This window comes from Sipha flava, unplaced genomic scaffold (assembly GCF_003268045.1).
Source record: "Sipha flava isolate LNK unplaced genomic scaffold, YSA_version1 111_pilon_pilon, whole genome shotgun sequence".
In the NCBI taxonomy this organism is placed as follows: domain Eukaryota; kingdom Metazoa; phylum Arthropoda; class Insecta; order Hemiptera; family Aphididae; genus Sipha; species Sipha flava.
In genome coordinates this window covers 1315855-1342075 of record NW_020271729.1, presented here as the reverse complement: position 1 = coordinate 1342075, position 26221 = coordinate 1315855, and the positions used below count along the sequence as shown (strand labels likewise).

The 26221-nt window shown below is 26.8% G+C and overlaps 4 protein-coding genes across 11 annotated transcripts; 1 reads left to right on the top strand and 3 right to left on the bottom strand.

Moving 5' to 3' along the window:
• Positions 1 to 14: 14 nt before the first annotated feature.
• On the bottom strand, positions 15 to 12838 carry LOC112688815 (paramyosin-like). The gene is made up of 10 exons (XM_025562205.1): positions 12120 to 12838; positions 11934 to 12051; positions 11673 to 11862; positions 11519 to 11607; positions 8833 to 9032; positions 8567 to 8705; positions 4108 to 4288; positions 3787 to 3954; positions 2355 to 2586; positions 15 to 414 (listed from the first exon to the last, which is right to left on the bottom strand). Exons 1-10 carry the CDS (start codon positions 12192 to 12194, stop codon positions 238 to 240), a joined length of 1569 nt encoding a protein of 522 aa, XP_025417990.1. The 5' UTR covers positions 12195 to 12838; the 3' UTR covers positions 15 to 237.
• Positions 5396 to 26191, top strand: LOC112688776 (protein asteroid). 8 transcript variants are annotated; one of them, XM_025562151.1, is made up of 3 exons: positions 6010 to 6056; positions 6441 to 7640; positions 26002 to 26191. In XM_025562151.1, the coding sequence occupies exons 2-3, from the start codon at positions 6473 to 6475 to the stop codon at positions 26094 to 26096; spliced, it is 1263 nt and encodes a 420-aa protein (XP_025417936.1). In that variant the 5' UTR covers positions 6010 to 6056; positions 6441 to 6472; the 3' UTR covers positions 26097 to 26191. The 8 variants fall into 8 exon arrangements, with proteins under 8 accessions (XP_025417929.1, XP_025417936.1, XP_025417943.1 ...); XM_025562158.1 differs by lacking the exon at positions 26002 to 26191 and adding an exon at positions 18666 to 18748; XM_025562173.1 differs by lacking the exon at positions 26002 to 26191 and adding an exon at positions 18423 to 18466.
• LOC112688831 (small nuclear ribonucleoprotein Sm D2) lies at positions 14052 to 16009 on the bottom strand. The gene is made up of 3 exons (XM_025562220.1): positions 15825 to 16009; positions 14322 to 14580; positions 14052 to 14261 (listed from the first exon to the last, which is right to left on the bottom strand). Coding segments are annotated over exons 1-3 (378 nt in total). The 5' UTR covers positions 15827 to 16009; the 3' UTR covers positions 14052 to 14144.
• Positions 19537 to 24700, bottom strand: LOC112688822 (THO complex subunit 4-like). Its single transcript, XM_025562212.1, has 5 exons — positions 23938 to 24700; positions 21996 to 22136; positions 19959 to 20106; positions 19788 to 19892; positions 19537 to 19697 (listed from the first exon to the last, which is right to left on the bottom strand). The coding sequence occupies exons 1-5, from the start codon at positions 24160 to 24162 to the stop codon at positions 19537 to 19539; spliced, it is 780 nt and encodes a 259-aa protein (XP_025417997.1). The 5' UTR covers positions 24163 to 24700.
• Positions 26192 to 26221: the final 30 nt, after the last annotated feature.

Genomic DNA, 26221 nt, shown 5'->3' with positions numbered 1-26221 from the left:
GATAATAATAATACATAACATATAATACTTGTTCTTAGAATAATATTTATACGAACACACTTTAATTCTTTGAGGTTAAGTTACATTTTTTTGATTAAAAGTCTTTGATAAAGCTATATTATTGTAGTTAATTTTTGGCTTTTTCCATTATTACAACCTTATTCATACCCTTCGGATTATGTACTGACTAAGACTACGGCACCACAACGAAGACCAAGCGGCGCAAGGACACCATCGCTATCTCTCCAGACTCGCGTCCATCGTATCTATGACGCTCTGTTTCTGGAGGAGTGCGTTTTTCAGAGCGTTGATTTCGTTCTCGTATGTCTTTTTCATTCTTTCAAGCTCGGCTGACTGTTCGTACAGACGGCCGCTCAGACGGTTTACTTCTAGATGAGCGCCCTGTTCTACGCACTACGAAAAAAATAAACACAAAATAAGAATAATGTTTAAACGATATTACGTGAAAAGAGAGTGATTCGTTATCGAAAATAAAAAAATCCACATCAAGTACTTGGAAAACGGTTAAAATATTGAAAGGCCCGGCCCGACTTAAGTGAACAAATCAACTATCATTCGTCACCAAGATAATAAATAGCAGTCAATACCAAATACATAGGCGCAACTAGGGGGGGGGGGGGGGGGGGGGGGTGCTATAGCACCCCAGGCTCTAATTTAGCACCCCCAGTTAAAAAATTAATAATTGAAAAACTGTGTGAAAAAATAGTGTTTTTCTTATTTCATATAGTTATTTTTATTTGATGCTATTATCAGAAAGACAAATTGTTCATGACTATTAGTTAATTAGTTAATTAGTTAATTACATCGTCAGAATTACTTGAAAAATATTCCACTAGTCATCGCAAGATAATACCAGCATAAATATTATACGTTGTATATTGTATAATATTTTTTTTTAATTTGTATATTTCTTAGTGCTGTATAACCTAAATAAAATAATATAATAAAATAAATAGGTATGTTACAATTTATACTTGTTAATATTTATAAATTAAAATATTTGTGTATGTGTGTTGTTATGATACATTTAATGATTAAATTGAGATAAGGTACTTGGGAGGGAGGGAGTGTTGGCGTAGCCCCCCATGGGTTAGTGTGAGTTATGTAATTTCAGCGCCCCCAATATTTAGGCTCTAGTTGCGACTATGACCAAATGCCTAAATTTAATGTTACATGTATTATACATAATTATCGTAGTGTTTTAATAATAAATACTGACACATGATGAGATAAAATTATGAGGATGTTATTTTTTTTCCATTAAAATATTGTTTTATTATTAACATAGTTAATATGTATCCAACAAATTTCCGTACGCGATTATGAAATGTAAACATTTTTATAACTGTTACTTTTACGACAGAATTACCACTATAATCCTTAAAAATATACTATGATAATATAGTAAAACGTAATCAATTAAAAAATGGGTTCTTTAAAGTATAGTTGTTTGTGATTTGTCACTTATCGAAAAAAAAAAGTGATCGTGGCAATTGAAGTACGAGTAAATGTCTGAACAGCTTGAATAACTGACTTGTCAGTGAAAATGTGTTCTATCGATGGCTGCATTTACAACGATAATCGACAGTAGGTAGAAAATGTCCGAAAATTAATAAGAAAAACACGTCAAATTGAGAAAATTGGCACTGTTAATAAAAAAATTTATAAAAATTAACTAATTTTCAAATCAGTTTAATTTTTATAGAATGAGGATTAGGTATATTCTTAGTAAAAATGTATGTAAAAAAATATTCAATGGGGATTAAAACCGTCAAAATCCCCCCTTGGGCACAGGTCTGATATATATAAAGTAAAAGCCGCTTATTAGGAACACTTTTGGACCAAGGTGAAATACATCAATTTCAATCAATCGATTGATTCTAATAAGCAATTGGTTTTATTTATTATGAAAAAATTCATAATTTTAAAAAAATTAACTAACGTGAAAAAGTACATGTAATATGTACACCTAGTGTACCTGCTATAAGTAATACATTAAATTTAATTAAATGATAAATACGTTCAACACTCTTTAATTTGAATTATTTCATTTTTCCCCCCTCGATAATTCGAACTTTCGTTAAAACTTCTTTAAATCGATTTTTTCAACTTCTGAAAATCCTTTGAATGTCGAATAATCGAGAGTCTACTTATAGATATATAATACTTATTATTATTGCGCCTTAGGTCGAATAATGGAAAAACAATTTTTTATCCGGGAAAGTACCAAAAACCTCATACCATTAGGAAAGAGAGGGGCTGCTAATAAATGTGTGCTCTTTCCACGGGCTATACGAATAATTTTACGTATAAACCACTACGACGGGGCGTACCTTCAAGTGTTCAGTGAGAGCTTTTACTCGGGCACTTATTGAAGCGCTCAACATGGCAGCAGAAGCATCATTTCGGCCTTCGCCAGCCGCACGACGCAACAACACTTCCTGTTCGTTGACAGTCTCGCGCAGAAACACCATGGCGTCCGCTAACTGTTTCTTGTTGGTATTTTTTTCCGATTCACATTCGAACAGATGTTTCTCCAACGCATCGCATTTCGCTTTCAATTGCCTGCGAAATATCAAGAAAAAACGTTTCATTCTAGGTAAAAATAGACAGACAAACATAGTAGTCAACGTAGTACAGTTATCAACCGACATATTTTGGAATTCTGTTCACATTCCGCGAAGATCTAAACCGGGCAGTTGCATAGAACCATTTTATAGGTACAGGACTCCACCGTCTGCTAGGCTCAAGTATTATACAGTCATGTTTGGTTTACATTTAAATAATACGTTAGATTTTAAAGCTATTCTGAGTTCCCGTAAAAATGTTTTAAAATGAGACTGTTTTAGTAGATCTCAAGAAAAATTAGGGGCTTTTTTGTATAAGTATTAAAGAGGAAGACAGAATCTTTTGCGATGTCTAAAATATATCAGGACACCGCTATATTATCTCATATTATACGATACAATATAAAATATACTAACTTCCCTACGATCTTGATGTAGAATAAAATATGATCATATAAAAAGTTAGCTAAATCGATTGACCCATTCGTCGTATAAATTGTTAAGTAATTTAGAAAGATTTCCAATATAAACTATTGATAATAAAACATTTTCTGTTAAAGTGATAATGAATTGTATTCATAAAAAGTAAATGTACTTACTATGTACTAGCTATTTTAAAATATCCATTACAAAGAGTTTTCTAGCATTAGTGCTATGAAAAGTGTTCATAAAATAAATATTTCACTGTATGATATATACAATAGGTATAAGTTTCACCTTGCATGTTTGCTAAATCTTAAATAAGTGTGATTATTTTTCCAATAATAAATTACTTATAAAAATTGTTTAGTTGTGCAAATCGCAATTGTTATGTTTTTAAGAGTGAATTCACTTCGATCGTTACACTCGAAATTCCCAAGGTCATACAAAGAATATGTCGAATAAGGCAGCTACCTAAGGTGAACTTTTTTTAAGGGACGCCATTATATTACTGTTTTATTGATACCGACTTACAAACATATACAATGTACATAAAACCATAAGTTTTAACTATAAAAAAAGGTAAAGAAAGAGGTTTGCGGGAGGAACCATTACTGAAATGCCAAAGACACATTTAATGGACCAACGTTGAATTACATCCACACCTTGTATTTCCCAGCCATATCTCAGTGCCCTGTTTATATATATACCTCCATCACAACAGATTATTGTGCCTTCGTATAACTGTACAATACATTTTACTCTGTAGATGTCTTACGAGCATTGGAGATCCAAAGTTTTGTTGATAGACCGCTGTTGATTTAATTCGGTGGTAAGGGAAACGATTCTGATATCGAGTGTAGGCCTTTCCTCTTCAAAAGTAATCAATCTTCGCATCAATGTGTCACGCTCGTCGTCGTAGCGACACTTAAGCTCTTCGAAAAGTCTATGAAAAAAATAATATATAATACAAATTATGTATTCATAGAGTTAGGTCGTTTTACAATTAATAAAATATAATTGTTTAGCACAAAAGAAAAATCTAAAATTGAAATTAATCGAATTATCGACTTAATTTCTACTATAATATAGTAAGTACCTTCGACACTCGTTTACAGCAGACGTATGTACAGCTATTGGAATTTTATTATTATCTTCGGTTTTCATACGATTCAAGTCTTCAGCTAATGTAGACACACGACCTTGCAAATGGAGTAGTTCTATACGAGCATTCTCGTATTTTTCAGCCAGATGATCTCGTTCCCCATTCAGTTCAGTAACTAAAAGACGAAGAGAATTAATAATTCAATGAATATTTACACTTGCACGATTTCTCCAATTACTTAAATATTTAGAGACCAGGTTAGATTTCAACCATCGTTAACATTAAAAATCAAATTAAATGTCAATATCTTTTTACTGTAATTTATATTACTTATTTGACAGTATGTTTCATTATTAGGTATGCTTAGATTATGCATTTTTCAAATTGTTGATTAAAGTCAACATTTGGACTAGTATTGACGAAATTATTCCAACTAAAACTTTTCATAGGGGCGCCATTTGGGGGGAGGGAGCAGGATGTCCACTCGCACATCCTTAATTTTTTTCATCTTTAATTATCGGCCTAGGCATCACTGATACATGGCCTTTCCACTTTGGCTTTCAGTTTTCCAATCTTTAATGTTGTGCATGCATCGCGGCTGATCAGTAATCACTGCTAATCATAAATGTTGGCCTGGTGGTGGGAAAAAAATTGGTCTCTTTAATAATTATTACTTGCACACCCTTAAAAATAACTAAAATGGCGCCCCTGGCTGTAGATAAAAAGCGTAAAAAAACTGAAACACCCGAAATTATTAACTAGATATGTACTACTTTCTAAATACCATTTACAACGATCTAGGGGCGCGAACTAAGATAATTTACTGAATTGGTGTAGAAAGTAGAAAAGCCGAGAGGATTGGAAGAGAGATCGTAAAATTTTTGGTAATCCGCACTAACCCATCCATAGGTTGTACAAGTAGGAGTAGAAGCGCGCCTAGTAACGAATATCGTAACTAATGAATGTATATAACTAACTAATGTGGTTATTTTCCCGTAACTAGCGAGGACCGTATCATAACAGGCACAAATAATGTTATCATATTAAATCGAGTCGATTAATTTAAGTGTTATTTTATTTAGTTTTTTTTCATTTAATGAGTGTATTCGATACTATTGTTATAATTAGACATTAACTTTTTATAATTATATTTTATATTATTTCAAAAAAATAAAGTACGCTAAATATAACGCAAATAACCTATTTAATTTCTATGTAACACAGTAATAAAAATGAATTCTTAAAATTATATTATCTAAAAATATTGTTTGTTTTGATATTGAAAATACCAAGTTTCGTTTACATTTACTAAAATGTTATAAGTAAGAACAATATTCATTATAATATTTAAATATTAAGAATAAAATACATTTGCACATTTAATTGTTTTACATTATTTCCGTAATTATTCCTAATAAAAGAATCTAATATTTTTGAACCTTAAAACTTTAATTATGATTTCAGCACATACTATAGTCACAAGTATCATTTTAAACACAATTAATAGTCTATAACTAGGTAGATTGGATTAGAATGATTTAGTTACAAAATATAATATTTATAAAACATTTTAAGTTATCAAACTTGAAATATTTCAACAAAAAAAGTATAAAAATTGTAATTTAAATATATGCTTAAGATAATGTATACTATATATCAGGGATGGCAAACCTTTTGAATACTGCATGCTCAAAATTACCTTTTTTTTTTTTATAGAGCATGCCATGAAAAAAATATTATATTTTGTTACATTATAATTTGATTGTTATAATTAATGTATTAGTATAAAAAGATTAATTTAGGTACATAATAATAATAATAATTATAATAATATAGCTTTGTTAAATATTTATATTATAGGTACTATAATATTATATATTATATAATATATAATAGTAAAAATTTTCGCGTGCCATGGATTTGCCATCCCTACTATATACCAAGTAAGCACATTATAATAATGTTTTATTACGTCTCAAAATCAGGTAAAGTAATTAATCGAAAGTTTTAAATTATATACAAATTATTAACACCCAACTGTTTAATAACAAAGTATCATACAAATTAAAATATATTTAAAATAATATGTAAGAGATTGGATGATTAATATAATTTTTTAGATATATGTTTTAATGACAATGGTGTATCCTAAATAAAATATCAGTATTAATGGTTAGACTGTTGAGTGCTTAATTAGATCTCTAGTGAATAACATATAAAGTTATATATCACAATATATCTTATGAAAAAGCCAAATTGTCCATTAAATTGAATTTTTTGATTTTATTTATACTTTTCTAATATTTTCTTTTTTTTTTATTACACAGAAAAATCAGAATAAAATCAATCAAAAATTAAGATGGGAATTCCTGGATTAACTTCATTTATAAAAAATAATTCAACACAATATTTTGAAAATCATCAATTAACCGATACATTAGTAATTATAGATGGTTATGCTTTAACCAATTTCCTCTACAGAATGCATGAAAACCAAACTAGTGCTTTTGGAGGTGATTATGACATTATGGCAACAGTTTACATTGATTTTATCAACTTATTTCTTAGATGTAAAGTAATACCTATCTTTGTATTTGATGGTGCTTATGAACAACGTAAAATAGAAACAATTATAAATCGTATGAGCCAAAGAATTCAATTATATGGTAATCAAATTAAAACTAGTGATTGTATGCCATACTTTGGTAGTGATATATTATTTGATATTCTTAATGATATGGATATACCACATGTAAATTGTGATTTTGAAGCAGATGCCGAGATTGTTGCTATGGCTAAATTATTAAAATGTCCGGTTATTAGCCGTGATTCAGATTTTTATATGAATACAGTACCATATATACCATTAGATATGATAACACTTGATTTTAAATCTACAATGATAAATTGTCGATTATATAAAGTGGAAAAATTACTGAATGAGTTTGGTGGATTGCATACAAGTTATTTACCTTTAATAGCTGCACTTTTGGGAAATGATTATATAAGACAAGATACATTTTCTTCACTATTAAGGTTAAGACCTGGCACATTTAATTGTGGATTAAAACTTAAGCGAATTACAGAATGGTTACGAAGACAAAAGGATATCAATAATGCGTTATACAATATGACTTATAATTTACCACACAGCAGGGATTATGTAAATAATCAAATAAAAAACATTATGAAAGAATATAAAAATACAGATAGCAAGTATTTAACATTTGTACTCCAATATAAAAGAATGGCTAAATATCAAGATGGTTTAAAGAATTATTTAAAACCTAATGAAAAAACTATACTTCCTCTTTGGTTAGAAAATAATTATCGTAAGGGTACTATAAACTCAGAAGTAATGACAATACTCACATTAAAAAAAATATTTTTTAAGGTTCAAATTGAGGACTATCAAAAACCTCCATATTATGAAGTTTCTTTCAAAATTTTAGAAGTTATTTTTGGATTATTAATAGGGAAAAATTACACAGTTCCTACTCTTGGAAGAAAAAATGGACTTAATACAGGTCAGTATAAAATAAAATCACGAATAACAAATCCTTATGTACCTTTAGCCGATATAAATAAAACCGATTTAGAATATCGCAAAAATATGATACTAAATTTGATTGGCATTAAAAATTTTAATGGCGTTCCAAAAGAATGGGAATTATTTGTTTTAATATTAATTTACTGGGCAATACAAACGAATAGTAAAAAATCAACGCATGTGTATGCTTTAATTGTATGTGCTATGACATTTAACATTATCAAAAAAATTGACACTGATAATAAAACACTTGAAAATGTTACCAATAAAAGTATAATAGAAGAAAACATAATTAAAGTAAAAAAAGAAGATTGTGAACAAGCTAAAATCAATTTGAAGAATTATTTTTGTGTTGGTCAATATAATAACAAACCTTTATATTACAAAATTATACATCCATTTGCTCAATTTCAAAGCTGTGTGTATTTTTTTATGATACTCAATTCATTACTGGATTTTCCATATGACCAATGTCGCATTGAAAATTTTTTCAAAGGATCATTATTATATAATTTATGTGTAAAAATGGAACATACTAATCCAGAGGTATTTATATCTCAGCAACTATTTTATAAATTAGATTCATTAAATAAAGTTTATGAATCAATTATCAACCATGTAGAAATGCAGTTGTTAGGATCAAAAAGAAAAATTGTACCATCTTCAAGTAGAAGTCCAAAACCAAAAGATAAAAAAAGATTGAATAACAGAAAAAAACCAGTTTAAGTTACTTAATTTACTTTAAATATAAATATTATTCATAAAACTGTTAGGTTAATAATTACAACCTGATTGCATTTATATTGCACTTCTGAAGACTTATTAAGTATATTTTATTTAATAGTAAATATATTCAAAATATATACAATAGTTGTAAATTATTTTCTTTTCAATAAAACTTACCTCTAGATTGGTATGAACGCAGTAAATCCTGCAACTTTGCTTGGTGTAATTTTGCTTGTCTAACCAATAACTCATTATGTTCTTTTAGCATAGCTACTTCAGATTCCAATGATTTCCATTCTCCATATGTAACTTCAACCTTAACAATTAAATGATTATTATAAAACCCCATATAGTTGGAAGATAAAAAATAAGATACATGTAAAATCCATACATAGTAAAGTATGTACTATAATTATATTAAAACATTAAAATGTAATGGGTACTTTTTCATTTGCTTCTTCTAGTTGTTGATAAAGATTTTCGTTTTCAGCTGCGATTTCTCTACTTCTAGATGAAAATCGAGCAAGTTCATTTTTATAACCTTCAATGGTAACATCTTTTTCTTCTAAAGATGTTTGATATGCTTCTAACAAAGGTGACACTGCATTAATATCTTCTCTTCGCCAATTTATACTTTTTGGATCTACAAAAAAAATTGTTTGCATGAAATTAAATTATATAAAATATCTGTAAACAATCTTATGTTTATAGTATGTTATCAAAGTATAGTTTGTTAATGTTTTTAAATATAATTAATTTTCTCATTTTTATCAATACATTTTGCATACATAGTATGTTTAAATTTTATCTAAATTTGCTATTTGGGCATATTAAACCAGGCAGTACCATTTATAGTAATAAAAATGTAATATTAAATATAATATTAAAAAATTTACTATATATACATAATATTATAACTTTATAACAAAAATAGTAAAACAAAGTAAATATTTTTAACTGGTAAAACACTAGATCTGAATGTTAGTATAAATCAAATATTATGTAAAAATTTGAAAGTATTAATAAATAATCTCTAGAGGTTGAATTTTTATGATTTTACATATTTATTTCTAGTCTGTGCAGTTAAATGGGAATGAGATATCTTTACAATTCATGAAATATAGAATTCATATGAAGAAGCATATTTTAGGGGTTAGGGAATATTCAATATGTTAGAGAGTACTTGAGAACTTTTTTTACATTTTTTTTGTTTTTGAATATTTTATTTTTGTATATACTTTTTTTAAAGAAAATAATTAGTAATTATAATAACCATTATTTGTCTACACATCCATGTATTATATACATTGGCATTTTGATTATATTAATTAATAAATACAATATTCATTATGTGAGTTATTTTTATATTCATTTAGGTTATTATAAAAATTAACCACTTGTTATTAGGGGTAATCTAAAAATAGTTTAAATTGGCAACCTATTTTTTTTTTTCAAAAATGTTATTTATTGAATCAAATTACTAGTAACATTTAATAAATTATAAATTTAAACAAGGTAATTTTAGTTTATTAATTTATTTTATTGTTTTACAAAATATTGAAAGAATATTTATATTTTTAAGGACATAACAAAATGTACATCTTTTATTTTTAAAGAACATTTAAAAAAAATATTGCCTTTTTAAACAACATAGAAACATCATAATTCAAGGATTTTAAGAGAATATAAATTCGACCTCTAATAATCATATATAAAAAAAAATTCTGAGCAAAAATTAAAATAATATAATTCAAATATAATGTTAAAATTGTATATGTTATTATTTTAAAGAAACACAAGACATAAAATAAGTTTTCTTTTTTTTTTTTTTTTTTTTTTATTGAGATTTTATATCTTGACAATTATTGGACATATCATTGACAATAAGTCCATTAGATTATTAAGGCTCATAGTACTAAATATGGAGGCCAGATAAGAGTATAAAATTAAGCACATGTATAATCATGCTTATATTATTACTTGAAAGTTTGTAAGTTCATTAAGTTCCTAGAAAGTTAGTATCAGTGCAACATTTGTAATTATGTCAATCAATGAGTTTGAGGAGTTTAAAAAAATATGTAATGTTATTGGGCTTATAATTATAATTAAAATTGCTAATCTAATCAATTTAAAAGTTGATCAAATAAAATAATTTACCTTAGTATTTTATTTTTATTTAATGTGTACTTTTGTCATAATATTGTTACTAAAATTTAATTTAACTTTCAATATCCAATTATTTATTATCTATTTAATCATAACATTTTTATTGTTTTGTATGTTTTGATTTACTTATTGTGTATGGATATAGAAAAGGTTTTTGTGATATTTAAAAACTACTGATTATTTAAAAAATAAAAATAACCTAATGGTATACTAAAATACCATTTTACTAAAACTAATACCAAAACTAACTATTTTATATTAAATACAAAATATACATATTATATAATAATTATACAAACAAATATAATTGTTAAGTGAAAAAAATCATTGTGTTAAGGGAGCATATTTTGCAGATGAAAGATAATAATTGAGCAACCACCTGCCTAAATCGATGAATAAATAAGTATGAAAATTATATGATAAACATTCCAATGATTATTATACATATTTTATCAAGTCATTGAAATATTTGGAATTATTAATTTTTTTTTTTTTTTTACTTTCAATATTCACAAAATCAATTTTAATATTTTTGAGTACAATAAATAAAAAGTTTAAAATCAAAAGGTGTATTGTAAGCTTTTAACACATATATAATTGACTCATATATATCACATAGTAAAAAAAATGATGTTAGAATTATTAAGCATATAAAACATAAATCAATGTAACATCATTTTTTTTTACTATGTGATATACATATATGAGTCAATTATAGCTTATGCATTGAATTGTTATGTTCAAAAACAAAAAACTACTTATTTAATTAAAATAAATATAAATGCTAGATCAGATATGCATATGCTTGATTGATACTGATGATTACAACATAAATAAATGTATACAATGTTTATTTACTAAAATCAAAATAAAATTAAGTGTTTGAAAAATATTGAAGTATGTTTTTAACAATTAATTTAAAAAATGATGAAGCCCTGTTAATTCAAGTGTTTTGTATCTTACCTTGCACTCGCATATAACTACTACCAGATTCAGGGAATTGATCCTTTGAAAGCAATTTATCTTGACATTTTTCTAGTTCTCTATTCAATCTATGAAATATAAAAGTAAAACTGTAATAAACTTAATAATTTTAAAGCGAAAATATTAACTATACCTATAAGTAAGATTTTTTAACACAAAAATATCTTGTTTCAGTTCTTTGTTTTTATCAATTAATCTATTCACTTCACTTTGTCTGTTCATGGTTTCAATTGCTGTACATTGTCTTTGTAGTTCGTCTCTTTTTTTCTCTAACTGTTTGAGATGTGATGCCATTCTAGCAACATTTTCTGACATATCCACATCTGTTATTTTCAAACAGTTAAAAAATACTTATATTATATAAATAACAAACAATATAATATTTCATCCATACTATTTCTTAAACGATCTAAAGGAGACATCATTTCTGCCCTATCAGGATCCCTCCGTGACATTCTCTCCATAGCTGGAACTATACATCTCTCGGCCACCACGTCCACAACATAAGGTACCTTTAAAAGGGTGTGAATAATTATACTTATTACTTGGTATGCAATCAATTTAATTCAACCATCATTACTTTTTCTGAAGTGCTCGTACGAGTCCTACGAGGTGGAGTTGGAACTTGCCCATCTTGACTGTAATTACTTGCCATATTGTTAACAATACTTCCACTAGCTTATGTCTACTGACGTTTACATTAAAATTCCAATTAGAAGCAATGACATTAAATCATTTTCTGAATACATGTTAAACTACTAACTAATAAATGTTTTAAAATACTTCTAAATAATTTTATTTATATAATTATTAATTATTTTTCCTCCTGTGGGAGATATGACGAGTCAATTAAATGGCAATGACGTTTCAGATTAATTGGTTAAGCGAAATAGGAAGACTGAATAAATGAGAATTCATGGCGATTGAGTATTGACTTTTGTTCGTTGTGGTGTATGAAATTGGTATATACGAAAAATCGTTAATGTTATCAGTAAAAATAAAAACAATGATAAAAATTGATAAAGTACACTTCCGTAGAAAACCAAAATAGAATGTAATTTATGACAATAAACAATTTATGAACCCTTTACCGACCAGACAAGCTGGAGCATACGAGTTAAAAATGTATTGTTACTACTTGCCATGGATAAAATATATTTAATTTGTGCAACTGCTCTATAGCTTATACCTACTTCAGTACAATAAAATTCTTAATAAGTTTTTTAAGTTTCTAAATTTTCCAAAGAACAGTGGGTCCAGGGTCTAAGTCTTCCCGAATTGATTGCACAGTTACTAATTAACTAATTTCGTTAATATTATTTTTTTAGAGCAGCTCGTTAAATTGCGAGGTTGCGAGTGTTAATGTTAAAGGGACAATGTGTGTCAAATTATGTAGTTATTTTCCAATTTAATAGTAAATCATATAATTATTTAGATATGTAGTAAGTATAGTATTATTAGTCATATTAGCTATGTAATATTAAGTATTTATTCTTACACTTTAAGCCTTGTAGTTAATTAGTTATAAATGTTGAAGTTATATTTAATTTAAATAAGTATTTAGTTGCTTAGTATAATTTATCAACTCGCAAAAAATAATTGTAATTATCATTCATCCATCTTTTACCATGATTAATTTACAATATTGATATAGTTGTATTAAGACGTATTAACTTGGAAACATTGTATTTAGAATTAGCGGTGTACTATCGACAACAAAAATAATCTTGCCTGATTATCATCAATTTGTAGAACACTCTGTTAAGTATATAATGTATACTTATATCATATTATAATTTAACCAGCATTTAAATTGTATATAATATAAACAGTCATTAAATAGCATCGTATACATTTAAAAAAATAATTTATATATACTAAGTAAAAAATATATTATTCTGTATTGATACCATTGTTTCATTAATAATTTGTTCCACATTAATATCAGTTAACATTAGAATCAGTTTAAATGTTTAAAATAAATGTATAAATAAAATAAAATATAGATAAATAATTTTGTTAACAAAGTAAAATAGTGTACAAATTTAATAGTATTAAATTACGTGTCTAACTAATTTCCTTTTTTATTTTATAATTATTTTATTAAATTTATAAAAAATATAGAAATTGTAATTAAAATTAGTGAAAATAATTTCATAAGTTATTGTAATAAAAGTATTAATTCTGTAAAACTAATTATATTATTTCACTTATTTTGAGTAGTTGTACCTTTAGTGATTGGGGTATATTTTACATTTAATTTAAAAAATATATATGAGTTTATCATATCCCGATATTAATTAATGCACATTTTTTTATGAATAACCAAAATAATGTTCATTACCAAAATATCAAATCATATGAATCAAACAATGAACAATATTCTAATCATATATATTGACATTACATTTTGACACAATAGTATTTTAGTGGTATATTAAAAAATACAAAAATTTATATAGTTGAATAATTAACATACAAAGGCAGAACTATAAAAGGAATGAAGAAAAACTTTAGATAGGTAGAATTGTTTTTAATGTATAGTACAAATATGTAAACAATATAACCCTTCTTAAATCTAGTTCTTAAAAAAAGGAAATATATTTTAAGGGGCAGGTGGTTGTTGACGAACAGCTTCTTTAGGGTTTTTAACTACTAAAATCACTGAATCTCCTCGCAGAAACATTTTAGAAATATATTTATCACGACTAACTGCTTTTGCCTAAAACAAATAAATACATTTAATAATAACAAATATATTTTAAAAACTTATCAAATTTACCTTTTTCTTGCCTTTGCCAGTCTTTGGTAACTCAGTCCACATTTCTCGGACATTTTCCAATACCATGTTACAATGTCGGTCAAAAGCTTTGATCCTCGCCAAAAGTTTTCTATTGTTTCGGCAGTTTATCAGTACTTGTGTGTTATTACGAACAGATTGTGTCAGTACAGACATGGGACCAGTGGTAAATTCTTCTTCTTCACGTTTAGCCAACTCTTCTGGAGTCATTTCAGATTTTGGCTTGTTTGCTACAGCAGCCCTATAGGAACAATTGAAAAATAATAAAAAACAAGAATATAAGGTACTTGTCTGTTATCCTTACTACCGCTCAATGCCGTGACTACCGCAACTCTCAATTCTGTTATCTCGACTACTATAGTACTATCCAGATAGTTCCGTATTTTAATACATAATACACGTCATGAATTTCCAATTTATATTATAATGTATATTAGTATAAAGTTTATTATCAGTAATCCTATAAATTATCACAGTAGTGGAGAGTTATAGTATAAAACCACGATTTAAGATAATACTAGGTATCTTAAATCATGTATAAAACATAAAAATCATTAAAATTATCACAAAACGTCAAATTACAAATTTTAAAATGATCGCAGTAGTGAAGTTATTATAATATAAAACAAAAAATCATCAAAATTATCAAAATTACAGTTGCATAAGTTTATAATTCTATTTTTGGTGACCAATTTTTGGAAATATTTTTCAATATGTTATCGAATCCTTCAATGTTATGTCTCTAGATAAACTCTACCAGATAATACTCCAAATGATGGCGTCTGTTCCCCTATGCTTGTTATTTCTTCATTTAGCGGAGCCCCAAACATGTTCGGCATGGTAATTGAGATAACAAAATTAAGTAGTTGCAGTAGTAGGGATAACAGACAAGTACCGAATATATTATATCTAATACTTACCTTTTTTTAAACAAAAAAGTTATGATATTAGAAAAAGAAGTTTTAAATTATAGTATCAATAAATAATTTAGAATTATGCTTATCATTAATCATAACTGTAATTATTGAAAAAGAACAAAAATCTTTTCTAGATAATTATAATTATATCTAAATTGTAATGTTTCTATTTGGTCTTAATTTTGTAATTGAAAGTATCAAATTATAATATTTTGAACACAAATATCCTCTATTATTTAAGACTGCTTATTGTTTCATAAGTTTATTACTGTCCAATCTTTGAGTAATATGTGTATAAGCAAAAAATGTAAAACTAAAATCAACAATCCAGATAAAATTATGTTATTATTAATGATAAACATTCAAATGAAGAATCATATTAAGTTATGACAGTTTTTTTTTATTTATTAAATATAAACATAATAAAGAGGTTGTTATTTTTAGGAAATAATACATAAATTTGTTTCATAATAAACAAATTATTTTACTCAGCATTATATCAAACTAAGGCATAATGAGAATTATCAACGTGCAAATTTTAATAAAATTACTAACTATATGTACTTACATTTTAGCGGGTTTTTTCTAGTCAGGTATAAACAAACAATAATCTGAAAAAAAATGAAGATAATTATTTTATTAAAAAATATGAATCAAAAGTATATTTCAAATTAAAGTCGTAATTTTAATTTTAAAGGATATCAATTTTTTGATGGATTTCGTAAACAAATCGAAAAAACCGACCGTCGAAAGTCGATTGATATCGTATAGAAGCTAACCTCACATAATAATTACAATACAAAAAAGTTTATTCCATGATATTTAATTTATTCTGTAATACCATGGCTGTAGATCATGGTATCAACCATAACAGATTTTTTTTAAACTTATCAGCTGAATGCAATCCATATCAAAAACTTAAACATTTCATTTATAAATTAATTGAAAATTTTAGAACAATCTTCGATTTGTTACTTATATCTAACTGTTACTGAGTTCACGTGCACAAATTATTTTTGCGTTAAATCAGGATCGTATCTTCTCTTCTCTTTAGAACAAAACTAAAAACCAAATGCCATTTGGGGAACGCTGGTTATACATTGGTGTCCCTATTTTTCCCCGTACCATAATTGGTCTGCCTTAATTTCATGCTGGTACCGATGCCCGATGTGTCGGAGTTAAATTGAATTGATTAATGTTTGAATTGGGCTTATAGGTGACAGTGTAATCTAGATTACATAACAGCATATTAAATATTATACAAAAAAAGTTGTTCACCAATAACTACTGTAATCTAAAAAAAGTACAAAAGAAACTGGGTTATATTTTAAATTTGCAGTTTCTTTTGTAGGTTTATTTTTTATCCCTAATACTAAGTTATGAAATAACTTCAACATAGGTAGCGTCATACCTAAATTTCAATTTTCATTGTTATAACTGTGGCCTGGTAAAAATATTGGCAGCCCTATTTTAAAACTGAAGTGTCGCATCTGCTAAAAACAAGTGTCTTAAATTATTCGTTAAAAATTCGCTTACTACGCTCGAAATTAATTTCCCCCATTTCAGTTCACTACTACGCAATATTTGTAATATAATATAATATCTAAAATAATAATTGAGTTTTAATGACCTAAATTATGTTATAGAAAATTGTCTTTTATGAGACACATTGATGGTACTCTTTGACAAAGGTGGGCAAGTTAATGAAAATAATTAACTTGAGTTAAGTTAACACAATACCGATAAGTTAACAATTCACAAATTTAGCTCGATAAGTTAAAAGTTAAAAAAAAGTTAATCTACTTTTTTTAATTAGCATGTAGATCACATAAAAAGTGACTGCATTCTTTAGAAAGATCTAATTTCCTAAATTATAATTCAAAATTGTATTGAGATTTTTATCATAATATATAGCAGTGGCGCCGAAACGATTGAAAAATGACATTGTACATCAAGGGGCCACTCATTACCGTATTTATTTATCTTTATAGTTAAAATTCTTTATACATAACATTCTGTATCCATGACCAGTACCCAATACCCAAAGGTGGGCCCCAACCAAGAAAATTTAATATAACATCTGATGTACAGTGTATGCGATTATTTTACTTTACATGATTATTTTACTTTTATATTAATATTTACGTATAAACGAAAAATGTCAAAATTTTTAACTTGATGGATCATTTTTAAATCATCTGTGGAAAGTTAAGTTATTTCAACTGCCAATTAAACTAGTTAAGTTAAAACGTTTATTAGAAAATAAACTAACTAGTTAAATTAAAAAGTTTTAACAAAAATTAACTTTTTAATTAGTTAATGCCTTCATTTGCTCTTTGGTTTGAATGTCCCATCCCCATAAAAATCAAGTTTAAACCAATACTTATATCTCAATAAAATACTCTTAAATATATATGAATTTTATACGCTACCTAACCAATTAAATCATATAAATAATTTTATAGTATTATATTTATTTTTCATACAATTTTATTTATTTATCATTCATACATAATTTTCCATTGTGAACGCGAAAAAAATGATTTATTTTTATTTAAAATCACAGTAAAAATTTTGTCGCTCCCTTAAATATTTCAAAGGGGCTACAGCCTTCCCGAATCACCATTTAAATACGTCACTAATCATAATACAACAATAAAATTATTGATCACATAAAATAAAAGGCCATAAAACAACACCTACTTAATAAAAAAACTCAATAAATCCTTTTTTGATTACATCTCATTAACAGTTTTATGTTATGTTCCATATACTGTTCATTAGATAAAAAACTAGTATTGATAGCCAAATTTTAAAAAAAAAATTTGTAGTTTGTTATAAAAATTTGACTTCATATAAATCGTATCCATAGTTGCAACATCATAACGAGACACAAAAATGAAGAGAAAAATAACGACATTGTAATAAAATTATTAGTACGTTCAATATTGTACCTTAGATTTATTATTATAGTAGTCAATACAGACAATTTCCCATTTTTCTAAAAATACGTGATTAAAATAATACCAATAATGGAACTTAATCTACAGTTGATATAGGTTCGAGTTTTATAACCTGATAATGATTTATTAATATGTGTTTGCGTTTGAAGTATTGACAGCGAGTCAATATACCTACATTAATGAACTTTAAAAAAATAAAACAGGTTGTGCCAACGTTTGCTTGGATTTTTGAAGGAAACAATAAAAAAACTAGAAACAAGAAGACTGACTTTAATTCAAAGTTTAGGACTCATAGAAGAAACTGTAAATACATAGAACATTACGACAAGGACCATTGAACGTGGCCATAAAAGAAAAAATTCATAATGTATTAAATAAATATCCTGGTATAATTTGCCTAAAATTAATTCAATATCCATTGCGGTATAAATGGGGTAATGTTTCAGACCGAGATCACTCCATGGGATATTACAAATATGAAATTTGCACCAATTACCATTACCGGTTCACATAGGCGTAGATAGACCTCTTTTACAGAGTATACAAAAAGGTGCCACTGCCTACCCCCAATACCACTGAAAATTAATTTAAGCGTTCAAAATGCAGGTAAAAATATTTACACAAATATCTAAATACCTAACTGTTTAATTTTTCCTAAAAAAAATGACTGAATAGCCATTTCCTCATTGTTATAACTGTCTTGATAATTAAAATTTAGAATAAATTTCGAAAAAGAAATTAAATACATAACATTTGAAATGGATTGAGTGATTTATTTAAATAGAGTAAATAATAAAAAACGTGATGAGGTATATACTTAGATGAATAAACAAAATAAATTTCATAAATAATTATAATTGATTATAAAACAATTCTGCGTTCAGTCTAGTTTTTAATATCACCAATGTCTTTGAAATTTTAATTTATTGTCATATATTGCTCTATAGTTGAAAGCTATTTAATCTCTTTTGAGGCATAGTACTTCTTAATTTCATTAACACATTAAATCGTTATTATAGTATATAATTTGAGTTTCAAAAATAAAATAAATGTCTGGGACTGAATATAAAAATATAATAAAAATCATAATGCAGTACAAAATCACATAATATACATTTAAAGGCCAAATATGGAGATCAACAGGTCATAATTGCTATTAATCTATCAAGAAATTATTAAGTCTAATTAATAATTATTAATAATTAATATAATTTATCTAATTATTAATCTGTCAAATAACTTAGTAACACTGTTTGAATTTTCGAACATTAGTTTACTTAAAAATATTAGAAAAAAGTCAAAAATATAAACATGAAATCAATTATTCTTGCTTTTGTTAAATTTGATATATCTATCAAATTGTGCATCTAATTCATTTTTGTTTGGCATTTTCTTTTCACTATTCCTGCCAGCTTTACCACCACGTCCTCTGGAGTTACCACGGATACTTTCACGTTTGACATGTTTACCTCTTACTCCTATAAAGAAAATAATTTGAATTATAACTATTATAATTTAATTTAAAATATATAAATAAATATATTCCTTAGTACAATATAGGAACATACCATCACGAATACCTCGTACAGGCAATGGTGTTGGTCTACTGAGATGAGGAGCAAGGTTGGCAATAGTTGAAAAATCAGTTACAAATTCAATTTTCATAGGACGACCTTAAATAATCAATAAAATTAATTAAAAATAAAATTATAAAATTACAAAATATTTAAAATACATACCATCAAGTGGTACATTGTTGTATTGACGTATTACTTTTAATGCGGCATTTTTACTGCCAAACACAACATCAGCTGTTCCCAAAGATCTCCCAGATCTATCATAGTGAACTGCTGCAGTTTTCAATGAACCAAACTCATTGAATAGCACCTGTAAAAAAAAAAAAAGTATTAAAACTAATATATAATATACAAATTAATCAAATTATAACTTCCAGCCAACACAAGACAAAAATTAAAATACTCTTAAGTCCAGAAATTTATCAAGGAATATACAAGTATATAGATTAGGTACTTCTTTAAAGTCACAAGTTACTGAGAAGAATTTCACATTGATTATAAAATGAAACCTAGTTTTTTTCAGTAAAACACATTTCAGGAAATCTATCAACTTCTATTTTAACCTATCAACATAAATTAGTTTTATTTATATTTTGATGATTTGAAAAATTAATATACCAGTTTTTTATAACATATACTTATAATTTATTAACAATTAATAGAGAAATCATTTAATAATAAAACTTTTTTTCTTTTTCTTAAACTTTTTCTTAAAACATCTTGTTCGCTAACACTATTATAGACAATGATACTAGAAAGTATATATTATTAAGATTATTATGCAGTTTTTTTTTTTTTTTTAATATTTCAAACTTAAAAATATTTTTCCTAAATAGTAAGTTTCATATTTAATTATAAGTGAATATGGAGACTTATAAAATTTAAATAATTTACAAAAAAAAAACCTTATTAATATGAATATTTATTAAAATAAACTTTGGTTGGTAGTTTCATTGACTTTTTATAGTGATATTTATTGCCTAATAAATTTATAGAACTAAGATATATTGTAATTGACTATACCTTAACATAAATATTAACTTAAGTAAATACTTGCATTAGGTCTAAAATTATCAACACCAGGGTTGGACTAGCTTTATAGCTCGGCCCGGGCAAAATAATTTCGAACGGCCTCAATGAAACTTTATAAGTAGGTAGGTACCTGATCAAATTATTGTTTAACTGAAAATGTATCTTGGTAACTCAAAAAACAATATTCACACAAGTACATTTGAATATTTTCATATTTAATGTTATACCTTAAAAAATTTAGTTTACGCATAATATATCTTATCTATAATATTGATATAATGACCTACCTATTAAGATAAATTTTACACCATAAAAAATGATTTGATTTAAATATGTTCATACATTTAATTTTAATTGAGTTAGAACAGTGGGGTCGGCAACTAATCTCTCTTTTATGCGGCCCACAGTAAATTTCAAAACTAGCAAATGTCATTGAATATCATATACATTTTTTATATTGTCTGGCTCTAGAACCATTTTTAATTTGTGAATGTGGCCCAAAAGTCCATTAAGGTTGGAAAATAGTAACAGACTTGTTATTGACTGAACGTCAAAACTATTAAAATGTTTTTGAATAAAAGTCTAATAAATCTTATAAAAATTATTACTACCGAAAAACAATTTCGTTATCGCATATATTGCGTGACAATGTCTACCCATACCATGGTCTTAAAAAATTAATCTTCTAAGACCATAACCCATACCAACATTTTATTTTAATAAAATGTTGTTTGAACAAACGCGAACGATATTTCGTATGATTAACATATTGTACGCATCTTTTGTATTCAAATTTCCTACAATTTTTCTGTTTATAAATATTCTGATGAAATCATTGTTATCAATTGGCCTATCGCGACATTAAAAATGTTAAATTTTCAAACTTCGAGTTACCTAATCCTGTGTCACCGCATCCATTAGTAATGTCATGTTACAAGACGATATTTTTTATTTTATTTTACGAATAGAAGATTGACGCATTAAATTAAAAACAAAAAAATCTAAGTAATTTTCTTTAACCAAAATTACAGCAGCCCATCGGGGCATGCCCTGGTGCCCCGGTGTCCTAGTCCAACCCTGATCAACACTTAAGTATAACAGACATTAATAAGTTTTAATAGTATAAAAAGACATTAATTTAAAAATTCCTAAAATTTTTATTCAAACCTGTATATCTATAGATGTAACTTCAAAGTCCAAGTTTGATATAACAATTTTATGAATATTAGTAGTTGAAAGACCACCTCTAATTTGCTGTCTTTTAGGTTCTTCATACAAATCATGGGTAGATGATGAATTTACATAGGCCTAAATAAAATAAAAATTAAACATTATATATTTTTTTATTATATAAAATTCATATATATATATATGGTATCTATATAAAATGAAGTACTACTGAACCTATTCACTCATTTAAATTAACATAATGTATTAATAACAACGTTTAAATAGTAATATAACAAAAAATTATATACAATAAGTGTGTTCACATTCATGAACATACTTAAAATATACCTAGTTTATTGTTGGTCCTCACAACGATACCAATAAATATATTAGTCTTGATTAATTTAAGGATAAAAAAGTAATAGTCATATGTATAAATTTACCATTGTTTTAGAGGCAATTTTTTTTTTTTAATTCATTGATTTCACGAAACATTTTTACAAAAGAATATAAAATTTTAGAACAAGCACCTTGTTTTGAATTGTATAACTTATAAATTAGTTAGGTACCCAATACTATTATAGTTCAATAATAAATAAAAAAAACAATATATTAAAAAATATATATATACAAATAATCAACTAATTACAAGGGTGGTAATATATAATAGTAATCAACCTAACAGAATAGACATTCATGACTATCAATAATATTTTTAATTAGGTACTTAACGAGTTATAAATGTAGAACCTATTTCTTATAAAAATTCCTCTAAAAATCCAATATTATTTTGAAATTTCACCGAAATTGTTATAAACATTGGTGAAAAAATAATCATCAATTTTAACAAATCATTTGTAATTAATATATATATATTGTATCAATATACTTATATAAGTATAAATCTTCTATAAATATAATAATGAATAATAATTTGTATAGTTACATGGGGATTGTGTAAATGTAAGGTTTCCGAGCTACGACCAACTGCAACAATCGTTCTATTGACTGTTACTTAAATAAGTACCCTAGCATAGAATGTGATTGACGTGTGGGTGTGAACAATAGTTATCATGACCGTCAATTACAATGGTTTAGGACTAGTCGCACTGTGCTCAAATTTTTAATTTTTTTTTTGGTTTTACAATTTCAATGTAAATACATGAAAATTGGTCATAATTTAAATGGAAAAACTAGCTAAACTAAAGCTACATTTTTTGTTTATTGTGATTTAAATATCCATAAATTAACGTTTCAAAAAAAACTTCTTTTTCTTAGTTTTATTAACTAATAGTAATAGTAATAAAAATAGATTTATTAAAAGATTATTTTGTAATTCATCTTCTTGCTATTTTTCCAATAACAGTTGATTATAATTATTATTATTAATGATAATCTGTTCCATCTTAGTAGACTTAGTTTAGTATTAGTTAGTAGTATGAAATATGTAGTTATTAATTTTAATTATTTATGTTTATACAAATATAGTTAAATACATTATTAAATACGTCTGAACATTGCACTATTAGGAACCTACTAAACTTTCCGCTGCAATGCTGTGTTTTGCATAACTCATTGAAAACCAGACAATATGCAGTGGCCAGTTGTTGCAACCAGCCACAACTTGTAAACCGTACCTTAATATGATAACTGCCTTCCAAGGGTCATGATTAGATAATCTATAAAAAAGTATTTATCTAAAAATATAAATCCTACATTAGGAGGGCCTGATCAATGTTAGCACGAATTTTACTAAAGATTCAAATAACAAACAAGTAATAATTAAGGATGAGGTTCAAACACTAGTTACTGCAATAAAAATAATTTTTTACAACTTATAACGGTTAATCCGTAATACTGAAGAACAAAACTCGACAAAACCAAATTTAAATTACAGAATTTTCACAAATGGTAGTCGGTTCATTTACATGTTTTTCACCTTCGAATAAGGAGTAAATCCATTGGATCGCCTTGCCATGGATCTACCCCTGCGCATAAGACCACCACCGCTTCCACCAGCTCCATTTGATCGGAAATTTGATATTCCGCCACAGCGTTTACCACCACTGAATCCTCTGGAGCCGCCTTGTTTTTCACCCCCACGGCGTCCTCCGTGGGATGACGATCTTTTGTTTTTGATTAATTCGTCCAAACTCACGTCCATTGTGGAAAAATATAAAATTCCAAATCACAGATTTACAAACAGATCTAACGACGTTTGAATATATAGGATATGGCAGATTCAGAAACGAAAATGTACAAGAACACGTTAGAAGAGCGTTAAACAAAAAAATGTCCGGTATACACATAAAATAAACGAAATGTATTATGATCGCATTACACTAAGTTCTCTATAGATACACTAAATGACGAGTGGGAGTGAAATAAACAAACATCCGAAACGTTTTGCGTTTCAATATTTGTCAATTCATTAAATGATCCTGTCTTAACTTATATATTATAATCGGATACATCGAGATCCAGTACAGATTTCACTCTTTATGAATAATCTAGATCAGCGGTTCTCAATTTTTGTGGTCGTGATCCCCTATAATGTCACCAAGATTTTGAGTGACCCTTTTACTATGATAACATTAAAAAGTAGTGATGAATTAATATGAATTATATAACGTTTAAATTGAAAATCCTAAACTTTTACCAATTGTAATTCTTAACAATCATTATGATGATGATATTTATAAAAACACCTTAATAGTTATTTTATATATTGGTGACCCTAAAAAGATTGCTGGTGACCCCAAAGGGGGTCGCGACCCCCAGTTTGGGAATCGCTGATCTAGATAAATTTATCTGGATGACCATAATTTTCATTCAGATGATATTAATTTTTTTTTTTTATCTAGATAAGATTAAAATATGAATTTGTTATCTAGAAACATCTAGATAAATTTAACTATTGTACAACACTGATAACAAGGCATACAGTCTCGCAACTACACTGATTTTGTTCCGTGTGTAAATGTAATTAAATCTCCCCCTCTTCGAATCAGGACGCTCAGAGGAATCATAACTTTAATCAATTGAAACTAAACTATTTTAAATTTTGGTTATACAGTCTGCAAAAGAAATGTTGATGTACGATGATGTGTACAAAAAAAAAAAAAAAAATCGATCTATTGTTCAATTTCCATTAATAATTATTATAACAAAATGGTTTTATTTTATTTTTTTTATATATTTACAATTTTTATTATTGGGTCTAATTATAGACTGGGGCCCTCTGCCCATGTGTTTGACATTCACAACACACCCCGATATCGGGTACTCAGTCCTCCTACCATTTATAGCGCCTATATGTCCTTCTCTGTTTCTCTGAGAAGTTTATCGAAACACTCAATAAAACAGTTCAACAATTGGCTTTGCAATTTAGCTGTCGTCACTAGGTGTTACACAGTATTACATAGTCTACAAACAAAACTAACTCATATTAAATATAAATTATATAGTAATATATACTTACATATAATTTTTTTAAATTAATTTAAATTTTATTATAATATATTTACAATATGTTATTTAAAACAACAAGTAATTTACAATGAATAGTTTGAGGAGAAAAATTTTCATTAACAACACCTCAAAATAACCTAATATATTTATAATTAATTACGTACGTAGTATGGGAATATATGGAACGCTAAGAATGATAAATGGATTAGAGTTACCCTGCACTTTTTGGCCACTTTAAGCCCCGAGTATAATAATATCCTATTGTCAGATGTGAAAATCATTACTTACACATTTATAATGGTTATGTGTTATTAAAAATACAATTGTAGAGGCGAATTAAAATATTATTGATTGTCGAGACTACATTTGATACAATTAATAACTTTCGGGGGTATTTATTTTAATTTTTTTTTTTTATTCTATTGGAAATGGAGAGACTGCAAATGCATAGACTGTGTTATTTGTGTTATAATGTTGTTTACAGTGTTTGGTATTTTATTATCTTTTGTTCATCAAAACAAACTTTCAACAGTGCTATACAATGAATACAATAAAGAAAGTGATCTGACCAATACGCAGTGTATAAGTAAATACAACTTTGTACCAGTTAAAAAATATGAAGAATAGTAAAACCGTTACACTTGGTGTTGGTCAAACAAGGTTAAATAAAGCCAAGTCGAGCCAAAATTGACGCACGGAGAATATATATCACACACTACAACCGTTTGAATTTCCAACGTTTAAACGCACCG